The sequence below is a fragment of the Archocentrus centrarchus genome, chromosome 2 (assembly GCF_007364275.1).
Source record: "Archocentrus centrarchus isolate MPI-CPG fArcCen1 chromosome 2, fArcCen1, whole genome shotgun sequence".
In the NCBI taxonomy this organism is placed as follows: domain Eukaryota; kingdom Metazoa; phylum Chordata; class Actinopteri; order Cichliformes; family Cichlidae; genus Archocentrus; species Archocentrus centrarchus.
The window spans coordinates 14,437,697-14,464,451 of NC_044347.1; the positions used below are offsets into that span (position 1 = coordinate 14,437,697).

At 44.2% G+C, this 26,755-nt stretch overlaps 1 protein-coding gene across 2 annotated transcripts in view; it reads right to left on the reverse strand.

Annotated features, from left to right (window-relative positions):
- The window catches only part of LOC115791772 (nck-associated protein 5-like), a 158,108-nt gene that overhangs the window by 65,313 nt on the left and 66,040 nt on the right, over nt 1-26,755 (reverse strand). For both annotated transcript variants that reach the window (XM_030746011.1, XM_030746018.1), the window contains one exon: nt 16,527-16,660. In XM_030746011.1, coding sequence (XP_030601871.1) covers nt 16,527-16,660 — 134 coding nt within the window. The remainder of the gene's footprint in view (nt 1-16,526; nt 16,661-26,755) is intronic.

Below are 26,755 nucleotides of genomic sequence, written 5' to 3' on the forward strand. Positions count from 1 at the left end.
CCTGTACGACGTGACAAGGAGCTAAGGCAAACTGAGGGCTTAACTACACACAAGGTAATTATGGGGAGAGAACTGAGAAAAACAAGACACAGGTGAACAGAATCAAACTAACGAGACAGAGGGGAAACAAACCTAAACACAGCGCACACAAGACAGGAGACTCACAAAATACAATGGGAAGTAACTAAACACCAACACAGAGAACATAGGGGATGTAAAATAAACTAAAAAAAGGGAATGGAAACATAAGCAAACTACAATTATGAACCTATCCCAGATAACTACAAATCTCCACGTGATGTGTTCATGTAACAAACAATATGTGATTTGAGATGGCACCACCCTGTGTATTATTGTCTGATGAAGGGCGTTTGCAATCAATATGTTACACACTACCAAGATGCAATAAATGGGTAAAACTGGAGTTCTGCAGTGTGTGTGTGAGCTAATGATTGTTTTCATGTGTTGACATGTTTTTCAGCCCAGCGACTGTCCTACTTTTTGGCGTGGCCGTGCATGTATCTTACAAGCCAACATCTACCTCTATCGCAGCCCTCACATTGGAGGCAAACAACAAATCCCACTGCCCTACCAACAGTGTTTTTCCTGCATGATAAAGACATATTTTTTTAATGTAATTTTGAGGACTCCTTGTTCTTGTGCACGCTCACCCAAGCAAAAGCTATCTAAAAGCTAATAACTGTGTCTTTCAGGCTTTTAGGTCACATTACTCCAGAAAGCAGTAACTTTGAGCCAAGGTCCAAATGACCTCAAGATCATATAAAATGCCCGAACTAATATGATACCAGAGGCATCAGCAGCTTCAAAATGATGAGCAGGCTCAAAGGTTTGGCTAAAAACATCTGATATGGAATCTATTTTCAAGCTATCTAAAAAGTTTGCTGTTTGAAACGGATCATTGCGTTCTTCAATTGGGTTTTTTTTCCTCATACTCTCCATAAACAAGCCCACACAAACACTTGCGTGCGCACACACACTCACACACACACCACACACACACAAATGGCCCTGAAGTGAAAATGAAAAAGCGAATGGGACTGAATCAGAGCCAAAGACACAAGATGGATGAGTGGCAATTTTTCTGGACCGTTTCCCAACTTCTGCTCCGCTCGCTATGCGGGGAACACGTCGTCCAAAATGACCAGACTGAGTACAAAAACTGCAAACACAGTTCTTACTGACTTATTGTGTGAGATTTTGTAGGCGTGTGTCAGCGTACAGCCGCATTCGTGTCCGCCGATGGCTTGAATTAAGCACAATCATGGCAGCACAAACCGAGCGAGTGACCCTGACTTTCAGGGCCTCGTCTGCTCAGAAACAATCTTTGCTTCTATTTTGTGCTGCGAACACTACAAGCTGCATGCAAAACAGGCACCGGAGAGTGAAAATGCTTCTACTTATTTCCATCTAAATAGCAGCCACATGTCCTCTGTATCCCCCCGCGCTGTATGGTGACCTTTCACCCTACAGGTATTCTCTTTGTGATTCAGTTAAAAAAAAAAAAAAAAAAAGAGAGAAAGCTACCCCAGCAATAGATAAGCTGTGAAAGATAATCTTGGACTCTGCTGGGATCATGTAAACGGAAGTGATAAGATGAAACTGACATTCAGGAGCAACGGTGGATCAGGAGTGACAGGCAGCCATTGTAAAAAAAATACAAAATAAAAGCATCTTGACAAAAGAAAAGCTTTGACAGTGTCAGATGGGAATCATCTGAATTTCATGACACCATCTTTTTCTTCTTATTCGACTTTTTATTGGTTTGATTCAGGGTGAAGTTAAACAAGGAGGACCCACATGGCAAAGCTGAGATGTAAATCTGAATGTTCTGAGTGATATTCAACCCAGTCTGCTGCATTCAATTTGCATTAGCAAGGACTATCACCTCCTTTTCTCTCCAGCCTCAAAGCCATGACTCATGTGCCTGTCAGTGTGACAGAAGGCCTTGTATTACTTATCGAGGCAGTGCAAAAGTGCATGAATCATTCAAAAAGTTTAACTAACCAGAGTTTCAATCAATTTCTGGAAGTCCTTTACGCATTTACAGGCAATGCTATCGGGGTGAGTTTGTACTTATTTGTACAAGAATGTCAAACATTCATAAAACCGCATGAGGCGGCTACAAGGACACGCATTCACAATAATATAAAAGAAACTTGTTTAACCTTATAGAAATTCTTCAAGATTTTAGGATTGAGTCTTATTTAAATACGAAGCTTAAAAAAAGTTAATAAAATTAAGCTTTGACCAACAGTTAAGGTTATATTATCATAACAGGCAGCAATAACTAAGCTGTATACGTCCAAAGGTCAAAAACTACCTCTAAAGTGCACTAATACACACATTATACAGCTAGGGTAACCAGGTATACCACTTTACTCCCCTCCTGTTATCCACTGTGCCTTGTCCCACATGTTGAGACAATTTCCCACATTTTGAATGGCTATATTTTATAAAGCTCGACTCCTGAGTGTCCTGAGGGCAGCTGAAATGGCAATTAACAGTAACTGGGGCAGGAAAAGGGAAACATGTGGGTGTATGAAGACCATCGCATATCACATAAGACCATAAGAATAACAGTTAGCTTTAGTTTATTGTTTTAAATTTGTGAGGGATTTCGGAAACTGCCATTCAAATAAAGTATATTCGTCCTTCATGCATGGTTTATTTATTAGAAATATCAGAAGTTCAGACTACCTCTCATCATTAGCCCCGCACAGATAACACTCTTTGCCCTTCATCTTGATCTGGTCGTCTTAGATACACCACACCATCAGCCACAACAAACCACCTGACTAATATTGTGCGGGTTCCCCGATTGTGCCAACAAAACTGTTCTGATCTGACTTCTGGGAGTATCCCCGTTGTCTCGCACCAGCTTGCTGGCACCATATTTTTACGTCCTGTAGGTTGTGGCTCGAGCTCGTTTTGGAGCCTTTGTGTTTCTCTGGCTGACCCCCTAGCTGTTTTTGTGGCATGGCAGGGTGTACTGTCCTGTTCAGGGAGGCTGGTGCCATTGGGGGGTGTCTTTGTACTTGGTCTGCAACAATTTTTTGGTGGATGGTACAAAGTAGGAACCATATAAATACCAGGGCCCAAGGATGACCCATGTTACTTCACCTGTCTGTGGTTTTAATATTGTGACTGACTGGTGGTTTAATCCATTCTTTTTTAAACCAAAAACAGAAGAGTGCAACAACGATCCTAGGAGTTTTCGAGTGATCAGCACCGGCTGTTGGCAATGTGGTTGTGGGTGAAAATGAACACAGGCAGGCAGGGCAGAGGCACACCATGTGTCCTGGCTGAGCCATAAAGCCGGCTGTAATCAGGCTGCTGGGTGCTGACTGAACAGTCAAAGTGTCAGGCAGGGCTGGCGGCAGATTGCTCCAGTTCCTGCTTTAAATGCTGGCCTTAATCAGCACAGCCTATAGAGGAAAGAGGGCGTAGACGTGGACAGCTTCAGTGTCCGGAGACGCTGACACCGGGTCAAGGACGAGAATGATCAGCATTGTAAGTAGGGACTAGTCCTTGAGCTGAGGGGGTTTGGGCAGGTGACCACCAACAGATACAGCACCAGTGTCTGCCTTTGTGTATTATCATGTCACAGAGATATCTATCTGTCTAAAAGATAAATCCCTGGCAATTTTTCAAAAAGTCCTGAAGGTCGTTTTTTTTTTAACATCTAACCTTTTGTTTCACATTCTGTTTCTTAAGCTGCGACTCTTGCGCCAACAAAAAGTGATGCGCACTCTATTATTTTGTTGATTCAGGAGCAAATTGGCAGCAATTTGTGAGAATGCACAAAAAAAGTGTGTGTGTGTGTGTGTGTGTGTGTGTGTGTGTGTGTGTGTGGGGGGGGGGGGGCTTTTAACACAAAACTGCAATGACATATCATTAAGCAACACAACAGATGGAGTCAAAATTATTCTAATGCATGAAAACACACAGCAAATAAGCCGGGAAAAGAGATGAAGACGAATTAAATGAATAAATGAGTGACATCAGCATTTGGTTTTGTTGCAGCGTGGTCCTGCACACACATCCACACCTGCATAACTTGCTGTGAACTGGCAAAGGCCTCAGTGACCTGCGCATTACTAAGTGGCAGCATGGTGAGAAATACTTTGATGCCTCAGCTTGCCTGCCTGCCTCTCATATTGTGGTTGGAGGAGGAGGAGGTGGGAGAAGGTCTGGTTCTGTGGCACACCTGAAAGAGAGCCTTTGTGTTTCTAAACAGCCTGGCGAGCTCTGGAGCGGCCTCGTTTTCCATAACGCTTCCATTTCAAAGACCACTGAAGCCACAGTGTGTGTGTGTGTGTGTGTGTGTGTGTGTGTGTGTGTGTGTGTGTGTGTGTGTGTGTGTGTGTGTGTGTGTGTGTGTGGCATCTCACTCGATAGACTTTGGTCCTTTTGAAGGGCTCGGACAGAAAGACTGACTTTTAGCGGTGGTGCTGGGGGACTGGAGGTACTTATTGTTGACGGAAAATCTGGCTCCATCTGGACTAAAGATTTATTCTGTCTGGGAAAAAAAATTTACTCTTCCGTTTTCTCCATTTGCTGTAGCAACAACCACATTTCCATAGATTTGCAAATCATTTTGAGTCCATATGAAATTGGAAAATCATCTAACATATTAAAAATGTTGTTGAAACTGCTGCTGAAATTATATTTTATGCTCATTTGACACTGGAGGGACAGGGCCATGTTTACCACAGTGTTGCATCACCTCGTCTTCGAACATCACTGTAAGCATTTGGGAACTGAAGAGACCGACTGCTGTAGTTTTGAAAGCAAATTATTTTCCTCTTCTTGTTGCTCATGTTTTCAGATTGTAGTTTGGAGTTGTCTTGCTGAAATAAGCAAGGACAAAGATGTCTGCTGGCAGCATATGTGGCTCCAAAACCTGAATATATTCTTCAACATTATTGTTCCCCTCTCCTCTTTAGCCCTGAGGATGTTGTACTGACTCAATGAAAAGCCACTGAGTTAACCTGCCAAAATATAATACTCACTTATAAATATTCCTGATAGTTAACAGACCGTCCACATTTTTTTTGGAACTGGCTTGTATTTCATCTGCTCCAAATGTGAAGTGTGATCTCGTGTCTTCTGCCTGAACTACTCGTTCTAATCTCATTTCCTTCAGGAACTCATGCAGTGCTGCAATATATAGAACTGCTTTAAATAATTACCGTTAATTTGTTAGTAAGTGTTTGTGAGAAAGGTAATTATGAAGTAATGTGGTTCCTCGAGCATTAAAATAGTGCATTTAAATAAGCAAACATGTGTTTGCAGAGCAGTAAATCCAGCTAAGTACAGAACAGGACAAGCTCCCAGCTAAACATCACAAATAAACAGTGCAACTTGTCATTGCTGCACATTCAGCTACCTAAAGCATATTTACATGTGTGAGAGAGAGCGTGCTAAATGCTTTTGATGGATGGAATATAGCTCTCAGATGACAGCATTACTTTACATAAAAAACATGCTCAGTGTGATAGTGTGATTAATCTCAAAGTGCTTGCCAGAGACCTGTTTAAAGCATCGTTCTGGGAAGGAGAGACAAAGAAAAGGACAAAAGGCAAAAGCCGATTCTGACTCTCCTGACCCTCGTGGCGCGCCGGCTGAATTTCAAATGCACCGTTTGTCAGCAGTCCAGGAAATACAATTAAGAGTCCAATCAATTTTCAGCCTGGGGTCTGACGACGTTCAGGCTAGCACACCCCTCTCTCCTCCTCTCGAACACACAGCCAGAGACCAGCGCACGAGCTCGAAGCTTTCATGTGGGGAGGTACAAAACGATGCACCGTCAGAACACAGCGGGACAGCTGGAGGTGAAGCACTGTGTGTCGTCTCTCGTTGAAAAACTTCCTGTCTTCTTTCTCTTTACCATATAGCTGTCAAAAGCCACGATGACTTCAAACGCTTCCCTCAAAACTATTTCTATTCATCAAAACCGCATCCCCCTTTATTCAGCTCCAGCCTTCAATGACAAATTCCTTCACAGACCTGAAAATGATCAAAGGGCTGCAAACCTCTCTCAAAAGCTGAAAATCGCAGCTCAAAACTCACCCCATCTTGACTTTTTCTCCATTTTTACCGCCGCCATTTTTTCGGAAAAAGGCCAGAAGCACCGCGCAGACGTCCCTGAGCTCCATGTGTGAAGTCTCATGCAGTGCTATAAAGTGACCCAGACGCTACTGCAGATATGTGGGTCTCTGGGCTAAAATAGGCCACGCAGTCATCATATAAGCCTGAGTGCTTTTCGCTCAATCGACGGTCAGTCCCGAGGCCGGGTTACTGAGCAGCAGATCTCCTGTTCTCATTTCTGCTTGCTGTGTCTCCGGCGTGTCATTATCCGACACTAGTCTGTGTAAAGACAGAGATCTGGCAGGCAAAGACTTTCCCATATGTCCCATGTTAAGCCCTCTAGAAAGGCGAAGAACCCCTGCTGGGTGGCAAGCATGCCGGTAGTCTTGGATCAGACGGGGAGGGGGGGGAATCAGGGATAGAATTGCACAACTAAGGACAGGGATCCCCCTGTTTTGTCATCCCCGTGTGTGTGCGTGCACATGTGTAGCTGCATGGGTCTTTATTAGTGATTAAGAGGCTTTGGCTTTACTAAAATCGACACTTTCCGTGCAAGAAAAGCTAACAGGGAGGCGGCATGCCAGGACGCTCGCTGCACGATCAGAGATCTCTGCAGGACTTCCAGCTTGTCGTTCTCAACCGCGCTCCCTCCAAATGTGCCTCTTTTCAGCAACAGTTTTTAGTTAATTTTAGTCAGCGCTCTCCTGCCAGTGACCACCTGCATGTTTGCATGTTTCACAGCTCGGACAAAGCAGACATACCCTCCTATAGCGGGGATATTCTGGCTGCCAGCAGTCCTTGGCAGCACTGAGTCTTAATTCTGAATTAGAAGTGAAAGCAAGCGAGCCCTTTTGCTTTGTTGCTTTCCCTTTATCACAGAAAATCCCATGAGCTCATGTTTGAGAATGAAGGGCATAATGTGGAGAATTACAAAGATCAGAGTGAAATATCTAAACCTCAAATATTTCACCTGACTAAGAAGAAGCTCCCCTCTCTCTGACTGTGGGTGCACTCTCCCTTTATCAGTGCTGTCAGAGGCTCTGGCTGACTGAAACCCTCTAATCAGATTTGACCGGTGCACAACTGGAATATCCCAAAGCTGGTGAAATGATAGCAAGAACAATCTCCTTGTTGTGCAGCTGAATCGAGGCCATGAGAGGCCATGAGAGGCCCTCGCGTGACTGCTTCATCGACAGCTCCAATCGCCTTAACAAGGCCCCGCGAAACTGTCTGTTTTTGTCCAGAAATATTCCATTCTTCTTCTCAGACTCCTTTCCAGCAATGTACACCCACCGGCTGATTGCCTAGCTTAACACAATGCTAAGCCACTCTTATCCTCTTAGAGCTGTTTTGCAGAAAACATGCGAGGAGACCCTTTCTTATACGTGACCTAAATGAAGGAGCGAGGCAAACTCCCTGGAACTAAACTGGAGGCTTTGGTGCAGAGTTTGGCTTTGAGGACAGGTCAGAGCTGTAAAAGTCATGCACATCAGTCATGCGTGTTACAGCGGAGTAGCATTTCAAAGGTCCTTGCCCTCATGACCGCTGCCTCTCGCCAGAGAACTTTAACCTCGCCAACAAGACACACATGCAAGAGGAAAAGAGATCAAGCGGCCAAAGCATTTAGCGCGCCCCGTCTGTCATATTTCATTCACATATTTTTTGACCGACTGCTGTGACATCAGAGCGCTTATACACTTGCACCAAATATTAAAAATGCACCCAAACCACAGCATTTTAGCCATCTAAGACTTCTAAAATAACCACAAAGGGGTTTTAGAAGAAGAGCTGTGCAGACTGGGTGCAATCGAGGACTAGCCTGCAAAGAGTGCAAATTAAAATGGACATATGGAAGCAACCAGATTTAGATTCCTTCTTCATCCCCACCCCACCCCAACACTTCCACTACATTTGGGAGGATTTAGAGTGCAAACTCACAAAGACTGTCCCACATGTTCATTCCCGGCCAGAGGAAGCATTTAGTGATGAGGAAGCTGTCGGCCCTCGAGAGCATCTCGCTGGAGCCTCTCTGAGCATCTTCCCAACAGGCCGCAGGCATGTGTGTCCCACATGTGAGACAGAGCTACAGACTGAGGAAGACATCCCAGCAGGAGACCTTAGTCACGATGACAGTGTGGAGTGCATTACTTACACCCAGCGCCTCATCCTCTTCCTAGCAGGGCCATTTGGGAATTCGCAGGGGTCACAATGGAGTGGATGGGTAGGAGAAGTCAAGTTAGGTGGAGGGGTGAAAAAACTTTTGTGCAAAACAACACAAAAAACAAATCAGTTGCATTGACTTCCCAAAGTAAAGTTTGGATATTTATCTGTTTTTCTTAGTCGGAATAACTTAAATATATTTGGGCCTTTTTTTTTTTACTGATGATCAGACAAAATGATGGATATTTCCATTGCTTTTAAAAAGCTTTTGGCCCTCTCTATGTGTGATAATTATTCACAGTAAGAACATCATGCTGTAATAAATAAGATACGAAACAAGCAATTAAAACTATAATCTTATTAGTAAAATGCTTACTGGGGACATAAATCAAGTCTGAAGCAGGGTCATTTTCTCATTGATTTCTATACAATCAAACCTCTTTAGGCAACCTAACAAGTGGCCCCCTGCTGGACGCTAGAAAGAATGCAGGTTTAAGTCGCTCCATGTACATCAAGTCTAAGGGCAAAACAAGCCATTTTAAAATGTACACCAGGCTATTTTCTGAAAGTTTAGAGAAAAAGTTTGGACAAAATAACACATAAATTGTTATAGAAAACAATATCTGCAGCCTTGGGTGTTGATTGATCAGCCTTTCTTGTTCTTCAGCAGCAATTCAGGCAAAAAAAAAAAAAAAAAAGCCAAATTTCAATACTGGAAAATGTAATTCAATTTTATCTTGTAAATAAAGACTACCATGAAGATTTCCCGCTTAGTATTCTGCAGCAATGAATGGCAATCGGCCAGATTATTGCACCGAGGTGACCCTCTTTGATTTATGATCAGAAAGTAGCTCTTCTGGTGTGATGGTTATGCAAAGTAACTGGACACTGTTCAGAGAAAGATGTTTTAAATGCTGTGTTTCAGTGCTGTGAGCAATACCAACAAAACCCCATTCCCCTCCGTTGAACTGCAGGGGCGGATGTGCTGCCCCTTTAGGAAGTAGGTGACTTGCATTTTCTGGTGCTCATGTAAAGCATCTGTGTAAATGTGTCAACCAGAGCAGCTGCCAGACAGCCAAATCTATACTGCAACCATGAGATCAGTTTGAATTACATGCTCTTTGGCTTTAGGCTACAGTCACCAGCTTCGCACGCCAGAGAAAACAGGCGAGCTGCTGTGGATGCATGCCCTACTTCCACACGCGCTTGTAATCTGACCTATTAACATCATAACCAGCATGTTTAATCCAAGGCGGAAGTTAGTGTGGTGTGGTGTGGTGTGGTGTGGTGGAGAGGGTGTGTGCAAGTGTTTGTGGTTGTCTGACACAATTACGAGCGAATAACAGGTCACATTTTGACACAGAAATCCAGCAGAGCACTCGGTAAGTGAGCGGACTGGGTCTTATCTTCAAAGAAAAACAGGAAGATTGATACCAAAGCCCTCTTATGGGCTGGTAATTTAGTGCAAGTGATAGAGTAGAATAACCCAAATTAAGTTCAATCAGACACAATTCCCTGGTCAAATTTGGAAGTTAAAGAGAGGGGGCTGAAATGGACCAATAAATCCTTTAAATATGAGGTGCTCCCAAAATAGTCCAGACACCTATTATCTATTTAACAGCCCCATTCCCCATTGGGCAGCTGTAAGGAAGTAACTTCAAAAGACTGACCCCTCCTCCATCCTGTTAATGACCCCAGATGTGTCGCCTTGAACAGGGGCCTGATTCATCTAGCTAAACCCTGCAGCCGCCAAGACGTGCAGAGGTTGGGGGCGGGGGGGGGGGGGGGGGGGGTCGAATGTGCCAAATTAAAAAACTCAACTCAGACCCAGCGTGGCTGGATGCTTGGATGATTAGAAGGGAGGGCATTGATCTGCAAACAGAGTGCAATCACTCAGCTCCCTCTCTGAGCGTATCAGGCTTTGCCGGTCCAGCTGTGGCGGTGGTGGTAACGGGAGTAGCGCATGAATGCTGCAGACCATGGAGGGAGCTCAACCTGAGCGTGACTGTCCAAACAACACGTCCAGACTTGAAAAGCGCTGCCATTCCTGCCTGTTTACATCACCGGCCTCTCGACATACACTGAATATGCATGCGCGCACGCATGTTCTCACGCACTGTGTGGAAAGAGTATGCCGCCGGGCTGTAAATCTGCAGGCACCCGTCATCATCTGCTGTCGTTGTTAGTCTAGGCGTAAGTCTCCCATATCCTGCGCGAAGAGGGCCCTTCAAGACGGTAATGAGTCAAAGTCAAGCAGGCCGAGTCGGCCGTAAACGCCTTGGTTTTGTCAATGAGTGCATGCATCTTCTGGGTGACAGTGGCTCTAATTTAAAGACAGAGCAAAATAAAGTCAAGAGGAATATCTTTCTGCCTTCAGTAGGCCACGCCGTACAGAGAACAAAACATAAATAAGAGAATCCAAGACCAAGGACTTCATTTTTTTCCCTTTCTAGAAGTGTCTAATCTCCACCAAGAGGCAGAGGAATGACTACAATAAAGTTTTAAGAGGGTGAGTAAAGAAAATGAAACAAAACACAGTGAAAGGAAACCAAACAAATCGCCACAAAGAGGCTGAAAGAGTTCACGGGTAAAATGAAATTGCACTTGTACTCATTACCTGCAAATTACCTCCTTCATCTTCAGGCCAGATTTTAACGCGGGGTCCCCGGTGGCCCCCGTGTCTCCTCGGCGGTCATCCTGTCTGAGTGCGGAGGCGAGATGTGATCGAGGCCTCGCGGAACAGACATCCAAATGCGCTCGATGGATTGTGTTTCTGTCTCTGCAATTAATTTATGCTCTCATTTAGTGAAGGACAAGGAGATTTTAAGTGCTGCCACTCCTGGTCGTGTCCCCATCTCTCCTCTCCCTCCTGGCCTGTCCCGGCTCTTAAGTGTCTGTATGGAGTTGTGGGACGTCCAGGGTGGGCTGAGGACTCTGCTGAGTTGTGGGCTGGAAGTCTCCTGCTAATCCGCTTGAGTTTAATGACTGTGGGCCTTGCTAGCAGTGGGGGAAGCCTTTGGGGGGTGGGGGTCAGGGGAGGTTGGGCATGTGACCTACACCAAGCTAAGAGCCCAACTGTTTGGGGGAGGGTGTGTGTGTGCGTGTATGCAGAGAAGAGGATATAGGCATTTTTGTGTGTGTGTGTGTGTGTGTGTGTGTGAACACCTATGTCTGGAGCTAAGTGGTCAGTCACTTGAGGAATGCCAGCTTTCTGATCTCAGGAGCAAATTGAGCTTTGTTTTTTTTTTGTGGGTGAAAGCAGAAAAGAAAAAGCCGGTTGTTTCAGTTTTGGCAATTCCTGCCTGAAATTGTTACCCCTGCCAAAAGAAGCCCAAGCAGAGGCGTACGGAGGGAGGGAAAAAAAAGCACACAAACAAAGGCTGTAAGAAGCCAAGATTCCCTGGAGTTTGTCTGGCTGCAGGGGTGACCGACTGATCTTTCCTTTTTGGTGTTGCTGTTTGTTCATGTGTCTGAGATACTGTAAAGAGCAGCTGTAACAAGCAGCTCATTACCTTCTGCCTCATATCATCACGCAACAAAGCGGCGAGCTCAAAAAGCAAGGAATTCGGAGGCGAAATCCATTTAAAACACTTATTTGCATAGTGTTTGATTTCCTTGGTGCAGCACTCAGTTGGCTTTTATCGTTCCAACCGGTTCGCTGGACTTCATCCCCGTCTTGGTGATTCAAAGCGCAAACCTCAATTAATTAGCGACACACAAATCAATTGTTGCCTGAGGTCAAGCAGATCGCAGTCTATTTAAAAGACTGGACGTCCACTTAACATGATTTGTGGGTATTATCTCCAAAAGACACATTGATGAACTGGGGTTTCTATTCCCCTAATGCACAACAAATAACAAGCCCGAATCAATCAGGAGAGGGCTCAGTGATCACAAACGGCAGAGATGGAAATAAGCGTTGTCTGCTGGTTGAAGGCAAGTGTCTGTAAGCCAATAACAAACAGCAGATGCAAGTGGGGCAAAGGTTTACAGGAAGGCTCAGCAATGGCCCTTTCTTTTCTTTTTTTTTTTTTACCAGCTAATTAAAGTGACCACACTGATGTCCCATCTGCCATCACAGATTACTGGCTGCCATGCAAGTGTGTTAATCCAGCGAAGGCCCAGGTACCGGTAGACACACTCCACAGGCATGCCAGAGACTCGCTGGTGCTCGTTCACATTCAGATAAGCGCTCGAGCATCGCTTTAAACAAAGATTAAGTCTTCGAGAGTGAAATCCTGTTAGCTTGTTTGTGCGGAGGTGGTAGGGAGATATCTTCCTAACTTGCGGGGAGGGAGAGCAGCCCGAACCCCGCGTTCCCCCCGGGAGTCACAAAGAGCATTGACGATGCGGCGCGGGGAAATTACAGCAATCCAGCATCATGACAATGTGCGACGCCGCTGGAATGGCGACAGCTCAGCGAGGCTAGGCGAACATCCCTGCTTCGATGAGCACTTTTTAAGGACATAATGGAATCTTTGTCTATATTGCTGCGGCCTCGGTGCAGCAGCGGTAGCCGCCCGACACCCAATGAGAGCCATCCATCTGTACGACCCCTGCCATGCAGACAAATTCATCTGTCTCTGTGGGGACCTGTGTGAGACCCAATCAGGGATAAGCTTTATATATTTCCCTCCTAATAGAATCGCTGTACTTTCTCTCACGTTGGCTTCAACACACTGACTCCTGTATTGCCAGCCCCTATCTGCCAATTCACTTCTACACTTGAAGAAGGGAGTACACTATCTGCACTGATATGATTATGTCAGGAACCTGTGCAAAAACCCAACAAGTCTACATAAAGGTCAGGAGGTGACCCAGATGGAAAACTGTGGATTGGGAAATGTTGGAAATGGGAGGATACAGAACACGACAAACAAAGGAGAATTAACCCCTTCAAATGTGTCTCCTCTCAGCTGGATCTAAAGTGTAAACTGCATAAATGTGCAGCAGGAACGCAAGGAAGCCGAGCATAAGTGAGACACACCGCTGAGTTTAATTCAGAGGCATCAATGGAACATTTTAAATATGTGATAAATCTTTGGAATGGCTCTTAAATATTTTATTCTTCCCCTGGCGGCGACTCTGCCCTCGTCTGCACTATAACACTGGGACCATTAAAATGTACAGGATTTTCTCCACCAACTTAATGAGAAGATAAGCAGTCAATGTAAAATCCCCCAGACTCTTTTTTTTTCCCCCCTCCTTTGGCATACTGAATGCCTATCGCCTAATTATGGCATCAACTCGGCCAGAGCTCTTGATTTGCTGTCCCTCTCTGTCACACTTCAGCTGCTGCGGAGAGGAGGACAAGTTCATGAAATAGAGGTTACTAAAGTTATGACAAGAGCATTGTTTGAGCACTTCACGCCTTATGAGTTCCCTTTCTGCAAAGCAAAAGTAATGTATCGCATGATCTTTCGGCTGATGACAAGGTCAAATGTCTGCGAGAAGTAGTGCTGAAGTGCTGTGATGAAATTGAAAAGCAAAGAAAAACTACGAGAAATAGTAAAAGTGGAAACAAGATATCGATTTTGAAGGTTACTGAGAGATTGTGCTGATTGCAGAAAATTGCTGGCAAAAATCTATTGCTCTTCCTAAAAGGGATGGAAAATGTTCCAAGTTGCTGTACATGCTACTGATATCTCCTGGAAGTTAAAGTCTTTTTTATTGACTGCTGCCAGTTTGATACAAAATGTCCATGTTTGTTTTATTAGATTTATTTTGATTGCTTGGATCAGCCTGTTACTGTTGCTTACTGTAAAGTGTCCAGAAACTGAGCAAAGGGTTCAATTCAGGCAGGTCAAAGTCAAGATTAGTCTGGTACATCAGACGATGACAGCTGATGTCAACCCCAGCCAGAATTAAACATGGTGGTGGTAGCTGTGGCTTTGAAGGTAGTGCGGGTTGTCTACTAAGCAGAAGGTCCGTTGTTTGATCCCCAGCTCCTCTTGTCCACATGTCTCGGGCAAGACACTGAACCCTAAATTGTTAGGTTAAAATGCTATTAAAATGCTTAGGCACTTGTATGAGTGTGTGTGATTGGGTGAATGATGCTTGTAGTAGGAAAGCACTCTGAGTGCTCAGAGTAGAAAAGCACTATAAAAGTTCCAGACCATTTAACCTCTACCCATATTTATGCAGTCTCTACCATACAAGACATTCTGGACTCCCTGTCTAGTTCAGTGATATTCTCCGGCACTGTGGTTACTGGCAGTGTTGGATGGGCAAGGACAGCATTGATAAAATGGCCTCTTTCAGTTCAAATGCTATTTGGACTTAAGAGCACCCCATTCAAGTTCCAGAGGCTGATGGAAATTACTTTGGGAGAACTTAGAGATCTCCCAGATTTGCTTCCTCTATATGGATAATGACTAAAGCTCATGGTTCAGCTGATTCCTTTCTACGCATCCAACTTGGCACAGTGTGTGTGCTATTTAACTTGCTTTAACCTGTCTACACTTTCTGCTGCCTCTGCAAGCTGCTTCGCAACCCAGCTCGACCCCAGTTCATCCTTTTCATGGCAAGTCTGACCTAATCAATTTTGCTCTAGTTTGTGCAAACAGTTAGGTGATGACACAGATCATCGGGCTGACATTGGCATGTTACACATATTGGAATGAACATATATACTGTTCACTATGCAACCATATTAAAATCTTTCCTTTTTTAAATAAAATATAATGCAGAGAAAATATAGTATAGAAATACAGAAATCAGATACTTTGTCCAGAAAACTAGTCCATTGTTACTACACAACTATACTCAGTACTCTCTGCAGCACATGCAGCGAGGTCGTGAAAAAACTTGGTATAACCCCATGTTTTAGAAAAAGCAAAAAGGACTTTTACCCGTAAAAAGAAATGGGAAAAACATATTTTGATAGCATAGAGTTAACTACATTATCAGAATTAAAATAAGTTCTTTGGTTAATTGATGGTTCTAAAGTATGAGAGTGTCTATCTGTGTTAGTTCTGTGATTGACTGGTCACCTGTCCAGGGTGTACCCCTGGGGTAGGCCCGAGCCCACAAAACCATAACCCCAAGTTGGATAAGTGGTTGAGCGGTTGCGCCCAGGTTGCGCCAGTTGGTTGCGCCAGTTGGTTGCTAGCAGATATTCCAGACACCAGTTGGATTGGTAACCCTCTAATATAACTACTACCCTATCATATGCGCTTTCATTGGTAGGTGCTTCAGTCGCTTGCTTTGAAGTCAAGAAAAGTTTATCACAGATCAAGACTGCTTCACGTCGCCAACTGTTATTTGACCCGTAGTCACTTGAAGTCACCAAATATCGTTCACTTTCTATGGTCTTTTGTGGCTACATTGTCATGAATTGCTTCCAGCGTGTGTACGCAGCTTAATAATAATTAGCATCAGGCCCAAAAATTAAGTTTGATTCAGCCTCTAGTAAATATATATTTTTGAAGGCAGAAAAGTCTAGAGTGAATTATTTTTCCATTGTGAACAACAAGAAAGAGAAACAGTGGACACGTGCACTTTTCCAGGGCCACAGAGAGTTCAAGCCAGAGAAGGAAAAAAAAACAAAAGAAAAATCAGAGGTAATCCAAGTCCAAACTCTGACTCTGAGCTACAGACTCAAATTCCTGTCATAGCTTTTAAAGCAAAGACACAATAATTACTGGATGATGCAGATGCTTTGGCCTTTTCAAACAAAAGTAGGCCAACAAGTAATGCAAGGGAATCTAAATAAAGCAAACCTCTGAGTGATTAAGTGCATTTCTTCACTGATTACAATTTCTTGCAGATGGCTTGTGATGACCTGCAGTTTAGAGACAGGAAATGAAGCAAGGAGCGTGCGAGGTCATCTCTTCAAAACCTTTGTTTACTCAGGGAGTCTTTGCCTGCTGTGGTGCCTGATACGTCCATCAAGTCTCAATCAGCAAATAACTAGAAAGGCAGCTCAAGGTTTTAGGTGACCTAGACTCTTAACCTCAGTTTGCATAAAAATGTAACTGCTGCGTATGTACAACTGTAATTACACTGTAGGCATATAAAGAGAAATCAAATCACTCAAGTGAAATACAATCATTTTATGTAACTTATTACTTTTCTTCACCTCCCACATAGGGTTACAGAGGGCTGAATCTAACATTTGTTAATACTGAATAGATTAGGATCTGTATCATAGCAACTTAGCAACACATCCACTGTTTTTATTGTGCCAAATGTTATCAGTGAAAGGCTGGAAAAATGGGATTTAACAACCGCTCTTGGCTCTTTGGCCTTTTTACCTGGAGAATTGCTGCTGCAGTGAAACCATCTGCGCCCGACCCAGCTCGGACTCCTCCGTCACTTCCCGGAGACGCTTCTCGCTCTCCAGTCGCAGGCGTCGCTCTTCCTCTAGCTCGTGGATCAGCTTTTCTCGCTGTGGGAAAGAGCAGAAGGACGTTTAACTGTCTGCAGCGTGCGGCCTAAAGGCTACACAGATCATCCTTGAGTCATGTGCCACGTTTCTACGACCCCCTGCCAAAACCCTGATGGCTCCGGGGATGCTGTTTCGCCGTGATCTCTGACCCTCCTGGATCAGGGTACACAAACAGAGGATGTCTCTGCATCATAATCACCAAAACATCTGCTCACCAAACAGCTAAAACCAATCACAGGTCATCCTAGTTAATAAAAAAAAAAATACAATGCCTTTACATTTTTTTCCTGACTTTAGGTGTAAGAGAAAATAAAAGAAGGGCACGATGACATTTAGGCTGCCTCGATTGGCATTACTTCCAGTAGTTTGTTGTACTTTGAAACGCTCATAATGAACCTCCCCTTCTTTCTGTCTCTGTGACAGAAAGTTCACACTAAATGTCAACCAAAATCACTGAGCCCGCTCTCCCATACCTCAATCTTTCTCTGCTCTCTTTCTTCGCATTTCATTTGAGATGCATTTAGAAAATACTCCCAGACGCCGCCGAAACTAAGAATAGCATGTTCACCCCGCTCTTCTCCTCCACATACCACACAAACCGCCCTCTCTTCTTGCATATTTCACCTTTTTTTTTTAACATTATAATCATGTTGATGAATAAATATGGCTGCACTTGACCCAACGATTGATAGATCCTGAATTAAAAAGCTTGCAGGTTGATGAAGTAAGAGGGTCAAGGGTCAACCCCCCCTTCATGCTGCAAAATAAATGACAACACTGTCACTTAAGCCTAATTATCTTTGCTTTCATGCTTTTCACTCGATTTTAGAGCTGCTTATACAGTAATGCTGCTTTTGGTGTGTAAGGTCTCCACAGACCATTTAGCCTTTTATTTTTTTTTTCTGTCCCCCCCTACCAAAAAAAAAAAAAAGAAAAATGAAAGCTGCTTTTCCATTCTTTAATTGGATTCTTCATTTATGAAGGCTCAGCCTTGGATCCCAAAAGAGAAAGAATTTCTTGCCTCAAACCCGACTTCAAAGACTTTGGGCCTGTGGTGGCGCACTCCCTCCTCAAGTTTTCTTGACAAAGTTGCAGAGGAGCTTTGAGCAAGTCCTAGTAGCAAGGCGGAGGATTTTTAGCTGACGGACAAATAAGCCGGGATCTTTCTTTCAGTCTGGCAGTTTCTACTGTACATAAAGCCAGGCATCACAGCTGCTGACAGTTTATGGCAAAGCCACTGCCTCCATTTGTAGATTCAGGGAATCTACCAACTGTCAGTCATTTATTTATACGCTGCTAGGAAAATGGGAAATAGGTGCTGTGATTTAATAAAACATCCAAACATGGATGCATGGAAATACAGCATATGAGGCAAAAACAGAGTTTGCACAATTCTAATGAGCTTGAAAGTGAATATTTTGGTGTGACCACCTTTATTCTTCAGCACAGTCTGAACTCTCTGAGGCAGCTTTCTTCTCATTTCTTTAAGTAGTCTTCAGGAATAGTTCTCCAGGCTTCTTGAAGGACATTCAAAGCTCTTCTTTGGATGTTTCTGCCTTTTGTTCTGTTCTCTGTCAACATGATCCTTCCCTGCTTCAATAATGTTGAGGTCTGGGCTCTGGCGAGGCCAATCCATGACTGATGGCACTGCATTGGCAGTCTGTTTGGGATCATTGTCAAGCTGAAAACTGAAGCCCTTCCCAATCAGACTCTTTCCAGGTGGTATTTCATGGTGGATCAAAATCTGATGGTACTCTCCTGTGTTCATGATTTCACCAATTGTGACAAGATCTCCAACACCACTGGCTGAAATGCAGCCCCAAACCATGACAGAGCCTCCACCCTGTTTTACAGATGGCTGCAAACACTCACTGTTGTACCTCTCCTGACCTCCTCTGTACATATTAATGATGATTTGAACCAAAAAGCTAAATTTGGATTCATCCCACCATCAGACCTGTTGCCACTGATTTTCACTCCAGTTCTTGTGTATTGTGGCATACCTCAGCCTTTTCCTCCTGTTTCCCTTCCTTAAGAATGGCTTCTTCACAGCCACCCTTCCACTGAGACCATTTCTGATGAGGCTTCAGTGAACAGTAGAAGCTTTATAAGCTCATTGCAGACCATGGCTTTGCTGTAAGATGCAGCTAAATAAATCTCAGGATGATCCTTCAAGAAAACTTTATATGAGGTCAGTCAGAATCAATTCAGCTGATAAGGGAAGTGTACTGGCTACTATGTAACATGAATTTGAATAAATAATTCTAAACAGAGCCATATTCTTAATTATAAGAGGGTGCACATGCATGCCACCTTATTTTAGTTGTTTATTTTTGAGTCAATGAGGACTTTGGATTCAGTGAAAAATTCTGGGAATCACTGGATTATCCTGTCAGTGCTTCATCAGTTCTCTTCAGTGGAAATGGAATAATTTAAACTTCCTTCCTCTCCATCCTCAGCACCACTCGTGATGCAGTATTATTGGGTGTACGCCTGCAAAGATGCTGAACCGCTCTCTCACAGACAAGCATTATGGGGCCATCTTGTGGCATGAAAGAATACAGGTTAGAGACCGTGAACGTGTTCAGGGAAACATCCATCCCTCTGTGTGGTACTGGGACAAAACATCCTCCTTGACATAAGGTTTTGCCTGTATGCTGAGTCTCTCATGAAAACATGCAACCATAAAACCAAACTGCACAGAAAAATGTCAAAAACAACTGGAAAGAATTCCTCTAAATTTCAGTTCAGGAAACTGCCCTTTTTACTCTGACCATAATGCCTTGAATGTGACCGATAAACAGTCATATTTCATCTGTTGTTACTTCTGTCACAAAAGCAGATCTTAACTGGGTGATTCAGCTGCTGAGGGAGAATATTAAACCACAGTCACCATTAAAACCAGTCCCCGTCTTTGCTGCTATAAATTCATGGCTGCTATGTGCAGCGGCTCTTTACACGACGAGGAGGCTCTCCCTGTCAAGAGTAATGGCTGCTGTAAATCCACTCATACAGGAGCATAAAGTAGTATATATATATATATATATATATATAGGCAGAAACAATGGTTTTCTGGCTCTTCTTTTGTTCAGATATGTAAAAAAAAAAAAAAAAAAGAGGCAACATATAATGTCCTTTTGAGGATGCTGAAAGCACATTACTAATATTTACTGATGGCAAAGTGAAAAGTAAACATTTTCCAGCAAGCGTTTAAAGAAACGGGTGCTGATTTCAGCCTCCAACGTTGCAGTAGTTTGACTGAATTTCACCTCAATGCAAATAAGCACAAAGGCCTTTTATTTGCACCGGTGCATGCATTAACGTGCACAGCGTTGTTCAGCAATTTGGCCTGGATTTTCACAAAAAGCGCAGTAGCTTTAGTCCTGATTTTTGTTGCCCGCACAGGCCCCAGGCATAAACCACCGCCCACTATGTGTCTGCTGACAGAGTCTTGCCAACAACCTCAATAACAACACAGGATTTATAGTCTCCACATTGTTGTAAAAGCCCTCCATTGCTTTTGTTCAATATATAATTTCGGCAATGTTACAAGGCCCGAGGACATTAAATCAAACATTACTGTGTCTTTTTGTGGCCAGAAATCCCAGCAATACATTTTTCCTCAGTTGAAATGTTTATTGTCAGCAGCAACTTTTCCTTTTTTCCTCTTTTGGTGTGCTAATTGAAAACATACTCTTTAATAAGCCTTAGCTGCAGCTACAGAGACAACACTCCTTTAGAAAAGCCCTGGGAAGAGATCTCAAAGTCAACACAGAGATGGGCCGCGATGAAAACATTTATTTTTAGTTAATCCAAAGGCTGAGGAGATAATCCTCTCTCTTTGACAGCCTGTCGTTGCTGTGGATGGGACGAGGTGTGCTGCCTTCTTTGTCCTGTAGAGGGCACATGCGCCTGAAGTAAAACTGTGGCAGCAGCTCCACAAAAGCCGACTCTATCGAACAATACAGTGGGTAAAAAAGCCAATGTCAAAAGGAATAGGGGAGTAATCTATAAAATGGCCCAGGCAGGATTTTTATACTGGCCTACTGAGCCATATATCTGAAACAAGCCGTATCGGGGGGTTTCTGGATTAATTTGACCTCTGCCACAGTGAAGGCTGGTTTCATTTCCACTTGATAAAAATGTATCCATCTATATGTGACAGAATTTATCACCATCCAACATGTAAAGCCTGAGACTGAACACACTCTCTGCTATTGATTTTCAACACAGTGAATTTTGTGAAATAAATGAAAAATCTGTGCTATATGAACAGTTTCTCAGCATACCGAGAGCTCCTCCACACATATTTCTTCTAAAGTAAAATTTATTAGCTGCAACTGGAGCCCAAAAATGAAGCCTCCTGCTTCAGTAATTGGACAGCATTAGATGGTAATGGTATTCATCCGAGCTGAAATAGAAGACTCCAAGCCCCCTGATACCCTCCAAGATCCACCAAGGACTCTAATTAATTAGAGACCTCTGCCTCTCCTTGTTGCGCCGTCTCCTGTAAAAGAAAAGCCGCATCGTAACCTTATCAGGTTAGTGCATGTGTGCAGAGCGAGCATTGTGTCCCTCATATTGTAGGATGTCCATCTGCGACTGTATATACACTCACGCAGGGTTTGGGGGTACAGTTTTTTTTTTTTGGAGGGGGGGGCTCAATAATCTCTCATTACACAGAAACACCCCCCACCCCCCCACCCCACTCGGTTGGAGCTTTTTGCCTAATCAAAGGGCCGGGAGCGGCTCGGAGGCTCGCTGGTAAAGCAAACATCGGGGACACAATGCGCCGCGCAGGTTCTTCATTCATTAATAAAACATGCCACCGGGCTGTTTGTGTGTATCAGCAATGCTGGATTCAAATGAAAGTGTAACGTGAGGGGGGGGATCTGGCCTCCTGGCTGGCTGGCTGGTGCACAAATCCAAGTTGTAAAGATTAAAAAAAAGAAAAAGAAGCATCATTCATAGCATTTTAACTCCAAGGATGAATAATAATTATGGTCTCGTTTGTTTAGAAATAGAAAGAAACATCGAAGTATTCATGGGAGTCTAAACAGTGTTTTATTCACTAAAATCTGTGCACTCTGTCCCCCAGGGCTCCATCAATTCAATTATCATGGAGCGCCACTACATTAGAGTGTACCACTTCTCTCTTGGACAGCCATGGGCACTATAGCAAATAATACACACACCCCAGGAATATGCTAAATAATATGAGTGGCCCATTTATCATTGCCAAGGGAGCTCCCCCACTCCACCCACGCACACACTCCAAGTCACTCGGTCACACACTCATACACACACAGAAATATGGCCCAGAAAGGGACAGTGTGGAGATGCGATTTGGACCTGGCTGTCAGCGCTCGTCACCCAGTGAATGTGCTGAGTGCTGGAGGGGGGACCCCATCTCGGCCCCGGCCCCTGCCCGTGGCTGATAAGGCCAATCTGCCGAGACAGCACCTGAGTCCCCCCCCTAGTTCCCAAACCTCCACGCTGTCACACGTCCTCCAAACAGCTGTCAGAAACGCTCTATGAGGGCCCCTCAGCGCTGGAGCTCCACAAGGACCGAAGCCTTTCTCCCTCTGCTTTATAAGGCTGGGCGCCCCTCAGGAACCCCCTTTATCTGCTGGCAGCACGCTACGAAAGACGTCCACTCAAAAGATGCTTTTTAAACCTCACATACATCACCGTCAGATAAACATCATACCTTGATCCACTTACAGTGAACTAATTAAACCCCCGTGCTCAAAATTAATTGATATTGCCAATCAGGAGCACTCCCAGTGTGGCTTATTTGCTCATCCAACTTGGAAAGCTTTGGCTAAATCTAATCCAGGTGAGTAGAGGGGCCAATTGCTTAGCTGTCTTAATTACTATGGAAGTTCTATTTAACGATTGTATCAAAACATTTATCCAGAAATTTGAAGCTTTACTGTAACAAACTGCAGGAAAAATACAGGACATTTTCTCTAATTCCTTGCGAATACACTGGAATAGATTAAATGTTGATGCCTTTGAGGAATAAAACACTAACAACAGGCTACAGTCTTCCAGTATAATACAGCCTTTTTCTAATTTAGTAGTTCTGTAACAGTTACTTCAGTTATGCTGCGCTTAGACTCCTCTGATGTGGTTTTCTAGTGTTTGTGTGGCCGAAAACAGTGTTGCGGTTTAGCCAATCATCAGCTAGTCTGATGACTTAGCCTCAGGGGGCTGCTGTAGCCAGCAGATATCCAGGCCAAGACTTCCTGTTCTATCCCCCGGTCATTGTTTACAAATACAGATGAATTTTTTAAAAAGGGGTCACTTTTATGAGAGCCAATGGAGAGCAAATGTAACTCTCCATCCAACAAAAGCCTGCCCATATGTGCAGAAACCTTAAAAAGACAAATTCTACATATTTATAAATCAGATACCTATTAATAGACACCATGGGTTTGTAGGCACTGGGGCCACAATGACTGAGACTCCTGAAGTGATTAACTGATCTTTAGGATGTATGTAAAATGTCGAATATTGGGAAGCAATTTCTAGATTACTAAGATGTTCTGTTTCAGAAGGGTCTGAATTGCATCCTTTAGAACTATTTTCAGGTCCTCGGGCTGTGTTCGCTGTCCACATGCTGGAATAGTTTAGCTGTGAGATGTATTCCAGCACAACAATGAATAAGAACCAATAAGGTATCACCCTGTAATACCAGTACAGTTGGAATCCTTAATTAACAGCATAATGACAACCACACAGCTGACAGTATTATAGCAAAGCTATTCTAGAAAGCACAGTACTGCAACAATGTTGCACTGAGAGTAGATTAGAGCAAGTACACTGTAAAATAACAGTAAAATTTTATCTATTCATTAAAATGTTGTTTAAATGTGAACAATTTATTCCTCCAACCCACCATCAAAAATGCAATACTGGAAGAAAACAGAACTCTTACTGTATGGTAACGGTTGTTTTAGGCCCTGTCACACAGGCTCTAGAGACCAGTTGGCAACCTCCTGGCCACTGAGGAAAGATTTAGATTCTACAACTGATTGGCAAGTGGTTGCAGGAGGTCGTTAAGAGGTGTTTGGTGCTGCACCAAAACCTCAAGATTGCTTTGGTTGCTAACATGTATTGGTTTAGGGGGGGAAGACTCAACTTTGACTTTGAAGGTGAACATTCTCAGTTTCTGATTGTGCTCCACCTTTTCAAGTGTCACTACAGCTCAGCAACTAGTTGCATTAGCACACAAGGCAGCGTCATACATGCAAGCTACAGGTGGCCACGACAATCTGCTAGCGACCAAAGGCAACCACAAGGGCGTTTTTGGTGCAGCGCCATCTTCGTGACCGCCAAGGGGTCGCCGACCAGTCTCAAGGCCTGTGTGACTGAGGCCTGAGGTATGGCCTATGATATTCCCTGGAATATCTGACAACTCCACCCTCAGTTTATATAAAAGCCAAGCCTCTGTCAGGATTAGTAAAAGTCCAATATGGGCACAATTCTGTGGTATCGAGGGCTGTTTCTTCATTTATTTGGACTTTGACTCAGATTATGTTGAATTCCTGAATAAAACCTGAAGCTGAATTAGCAACAAGGGAATTTCACTTGAAACGAACTGTTAAAAAGGGCATTCGCTCATGATATTAAAGCAAATGTACTTGATGCAGCGTTACAACGATGTCACATACAGTCTTGAAGATTGCAGCACATGCAAAATCTGTTTTCATGCACAGAAATAGCTGATTTCTATCATGGCTTCAAGGCTTATTTAACCATGCTGTGCTCCCCCCCCCCCCCCCCCCCCCCCCCCCCCCCCCCACCCCTCCACTCCACTCTTTTTATCTCAACTTCGTTTTCTACATGAATGCTCCGGAGAATCATATTTTTAAATGAGTAAGTTGAACATTGAACTAAGTCGAGATAAAAAAACCAAAAAAACATGCACGTATGCTTCGTTCAACCGTGAATGATTCAAACGCTGCAATCAACCCGAGCATCCGTGGAAATAGCATGTGTGGGATGCGCGAGGCGAGGCTCGGATATCAAAGAGCATCACAAACCGAAGAAAATAAGGCTAGTTGTCTCAAGCCAGATCATTTATTTCACGTTTGTTTAGACAGCCGTTTCCAGCGGTCATTAATCTCACCTAACAGCTTTAAATGCCTTTTTAATGGCGAGCCCAGCACCCTCAGGCCGCAGAGCAGGCAGCGCCGCCTTTCAAGCCTACATGTAGACTTGTGTTTTCTCCCTGACAGGAACCCCGGCATCCTGCTCCTGGTGGACTTAGATTGCACTTCGGAGGGCATCAAAAGAGAGCGGGAGACAGAGGGTAGCCTGTCCTGCACCGAACCACGCCTCTGGGTCGGGGTGTGAAAATTCCAGAGAAAACCTACAGCAGCGAGGACGAGAATGAGCAGCTCGACCCGCGATGGACAGGGATGGGCTTGTTGGAAAGAGACCGAGGCGCTCCCAGAATAAACCCTGACCTGTGCTTTGTCAAACACCTAAAGGGAAACCCGCTGTTTTCTTGTAGGAGTTTTAGCAGAGCAGGCAAAAGCAGCATGTCCGAGCCTTGATGTGAAGTTTAGAAACAGTAAGTGGCATAAGACAGACAGGCAGGCAAATTTCACTAATAACAAATGCATGTTGTATGCTCATATTTGTGGTGAAATACAGCGCAGATTCATACCATGAGCCTAATTACTGATCACCCTGCAAATTATTTGAAAGGTTTCGTGTGATTCTCCCAAATGATCCATAACAACAGTAGTACAGTTTCACGCTGCCAGTAGCCATCGTGTTTCACAACAGGATGCCCAATTAAAGCGCACGCTCCTCAGTAAACTGTGTAGTTAATGCGGTTTCATATGCGAAACCTGAGGCTTACAATTGTGGCAGTGTTTTCTAGCGCCTCGCACAATCGTAAAGATGCCTTTCACATTCTTTTCCGACACAATGCAGCCGTAACGGCGCTGCAGAACACGTCCCTGCAGAGCGGTCCTCCAGTGGGTGGCCACTGCCATGCACTCTCTCTATTTCCCCGATCGCATTACACTGATGGATGTAGAGAGGGAAGACCGAGGCTGGGATCAGAGGCTGCTAAAGAGAGGCATCAGATACAGAGGCGGGGGGGTAGTGCCACTTCAAATGTCTGTGCTGTTTTAATCTGTCTCTCTAGGTTCATCCCCTGGCAGGCGAGGATGGTGGGTGGGTGGGTGGGGGGCATTGGGGAGAGGGTGGGCAGGGAAGTAGGCGTCGGGTTATAGGGGTCTGCGGCTGGGCGCAGGCTGGGGCTGGTTTGCAGTTTCCACTTCGCTCTGGCAGCACTTTGACAATTATCTCCTGATGCAGCAGTCTCTTTTTTCATTTCTATTGAAGAACCTTGCCTGAGCTCTGAAGCCTCCAGGAATGCCAGAGAGAGAGTGGAAGGGGAGTCCAACGGGGATAATCCCAATTTCAAATGGAGCTTAGTGTATCCCCCTCCTCCCTTTCTTCCTCCATATACCCCCCTCACCCTCCTCCTGTCTGGCACAGATAACTCATCCCTCTCTCAACACTGTGCATGCGCAGACAGCAACTCACATTGCCCTCTAAAGTAATAATTAGCATGTCATCCAGTCGTGTGAGTGTGAGAGCTGGGCCTTCTGTGGAGGCTCACAGCGTGGCGAAAGATATATTTTTCTTGGACTGCGCTGAGGTCAGAGGAAGCCGGGTTACTGTTAGAGGATGAGGTGCTGACACGCAAAGGTGTGGACAGTTAAACAGAATTATATTATGTGCACACACAGGTAAAAGAAAAGAAAACGTGACCATGGGGCGACCGCAACCAACCTCTGCTGGTGCAGTCCAAACAAACTCCCCAGCTTATGACTAACGTTTGGGTTTGGAGGGACAAATGTGGATTTTTCCAAGAAAACGGACTGAGTCAATGACAAACTTTGGCTCATGGACTTGGACCTCTCAACAGTGTTTATAGTGTTGGTACTTTATGGTAGTTTTTATAGTAGCTATCGAACAAATATTATAGCCATCTAACGGAGATTGCTAGCAGTTATTAGCTCAAAACTCCATCCTCTCATGCATATATGGTCACTTCTGTTTCCA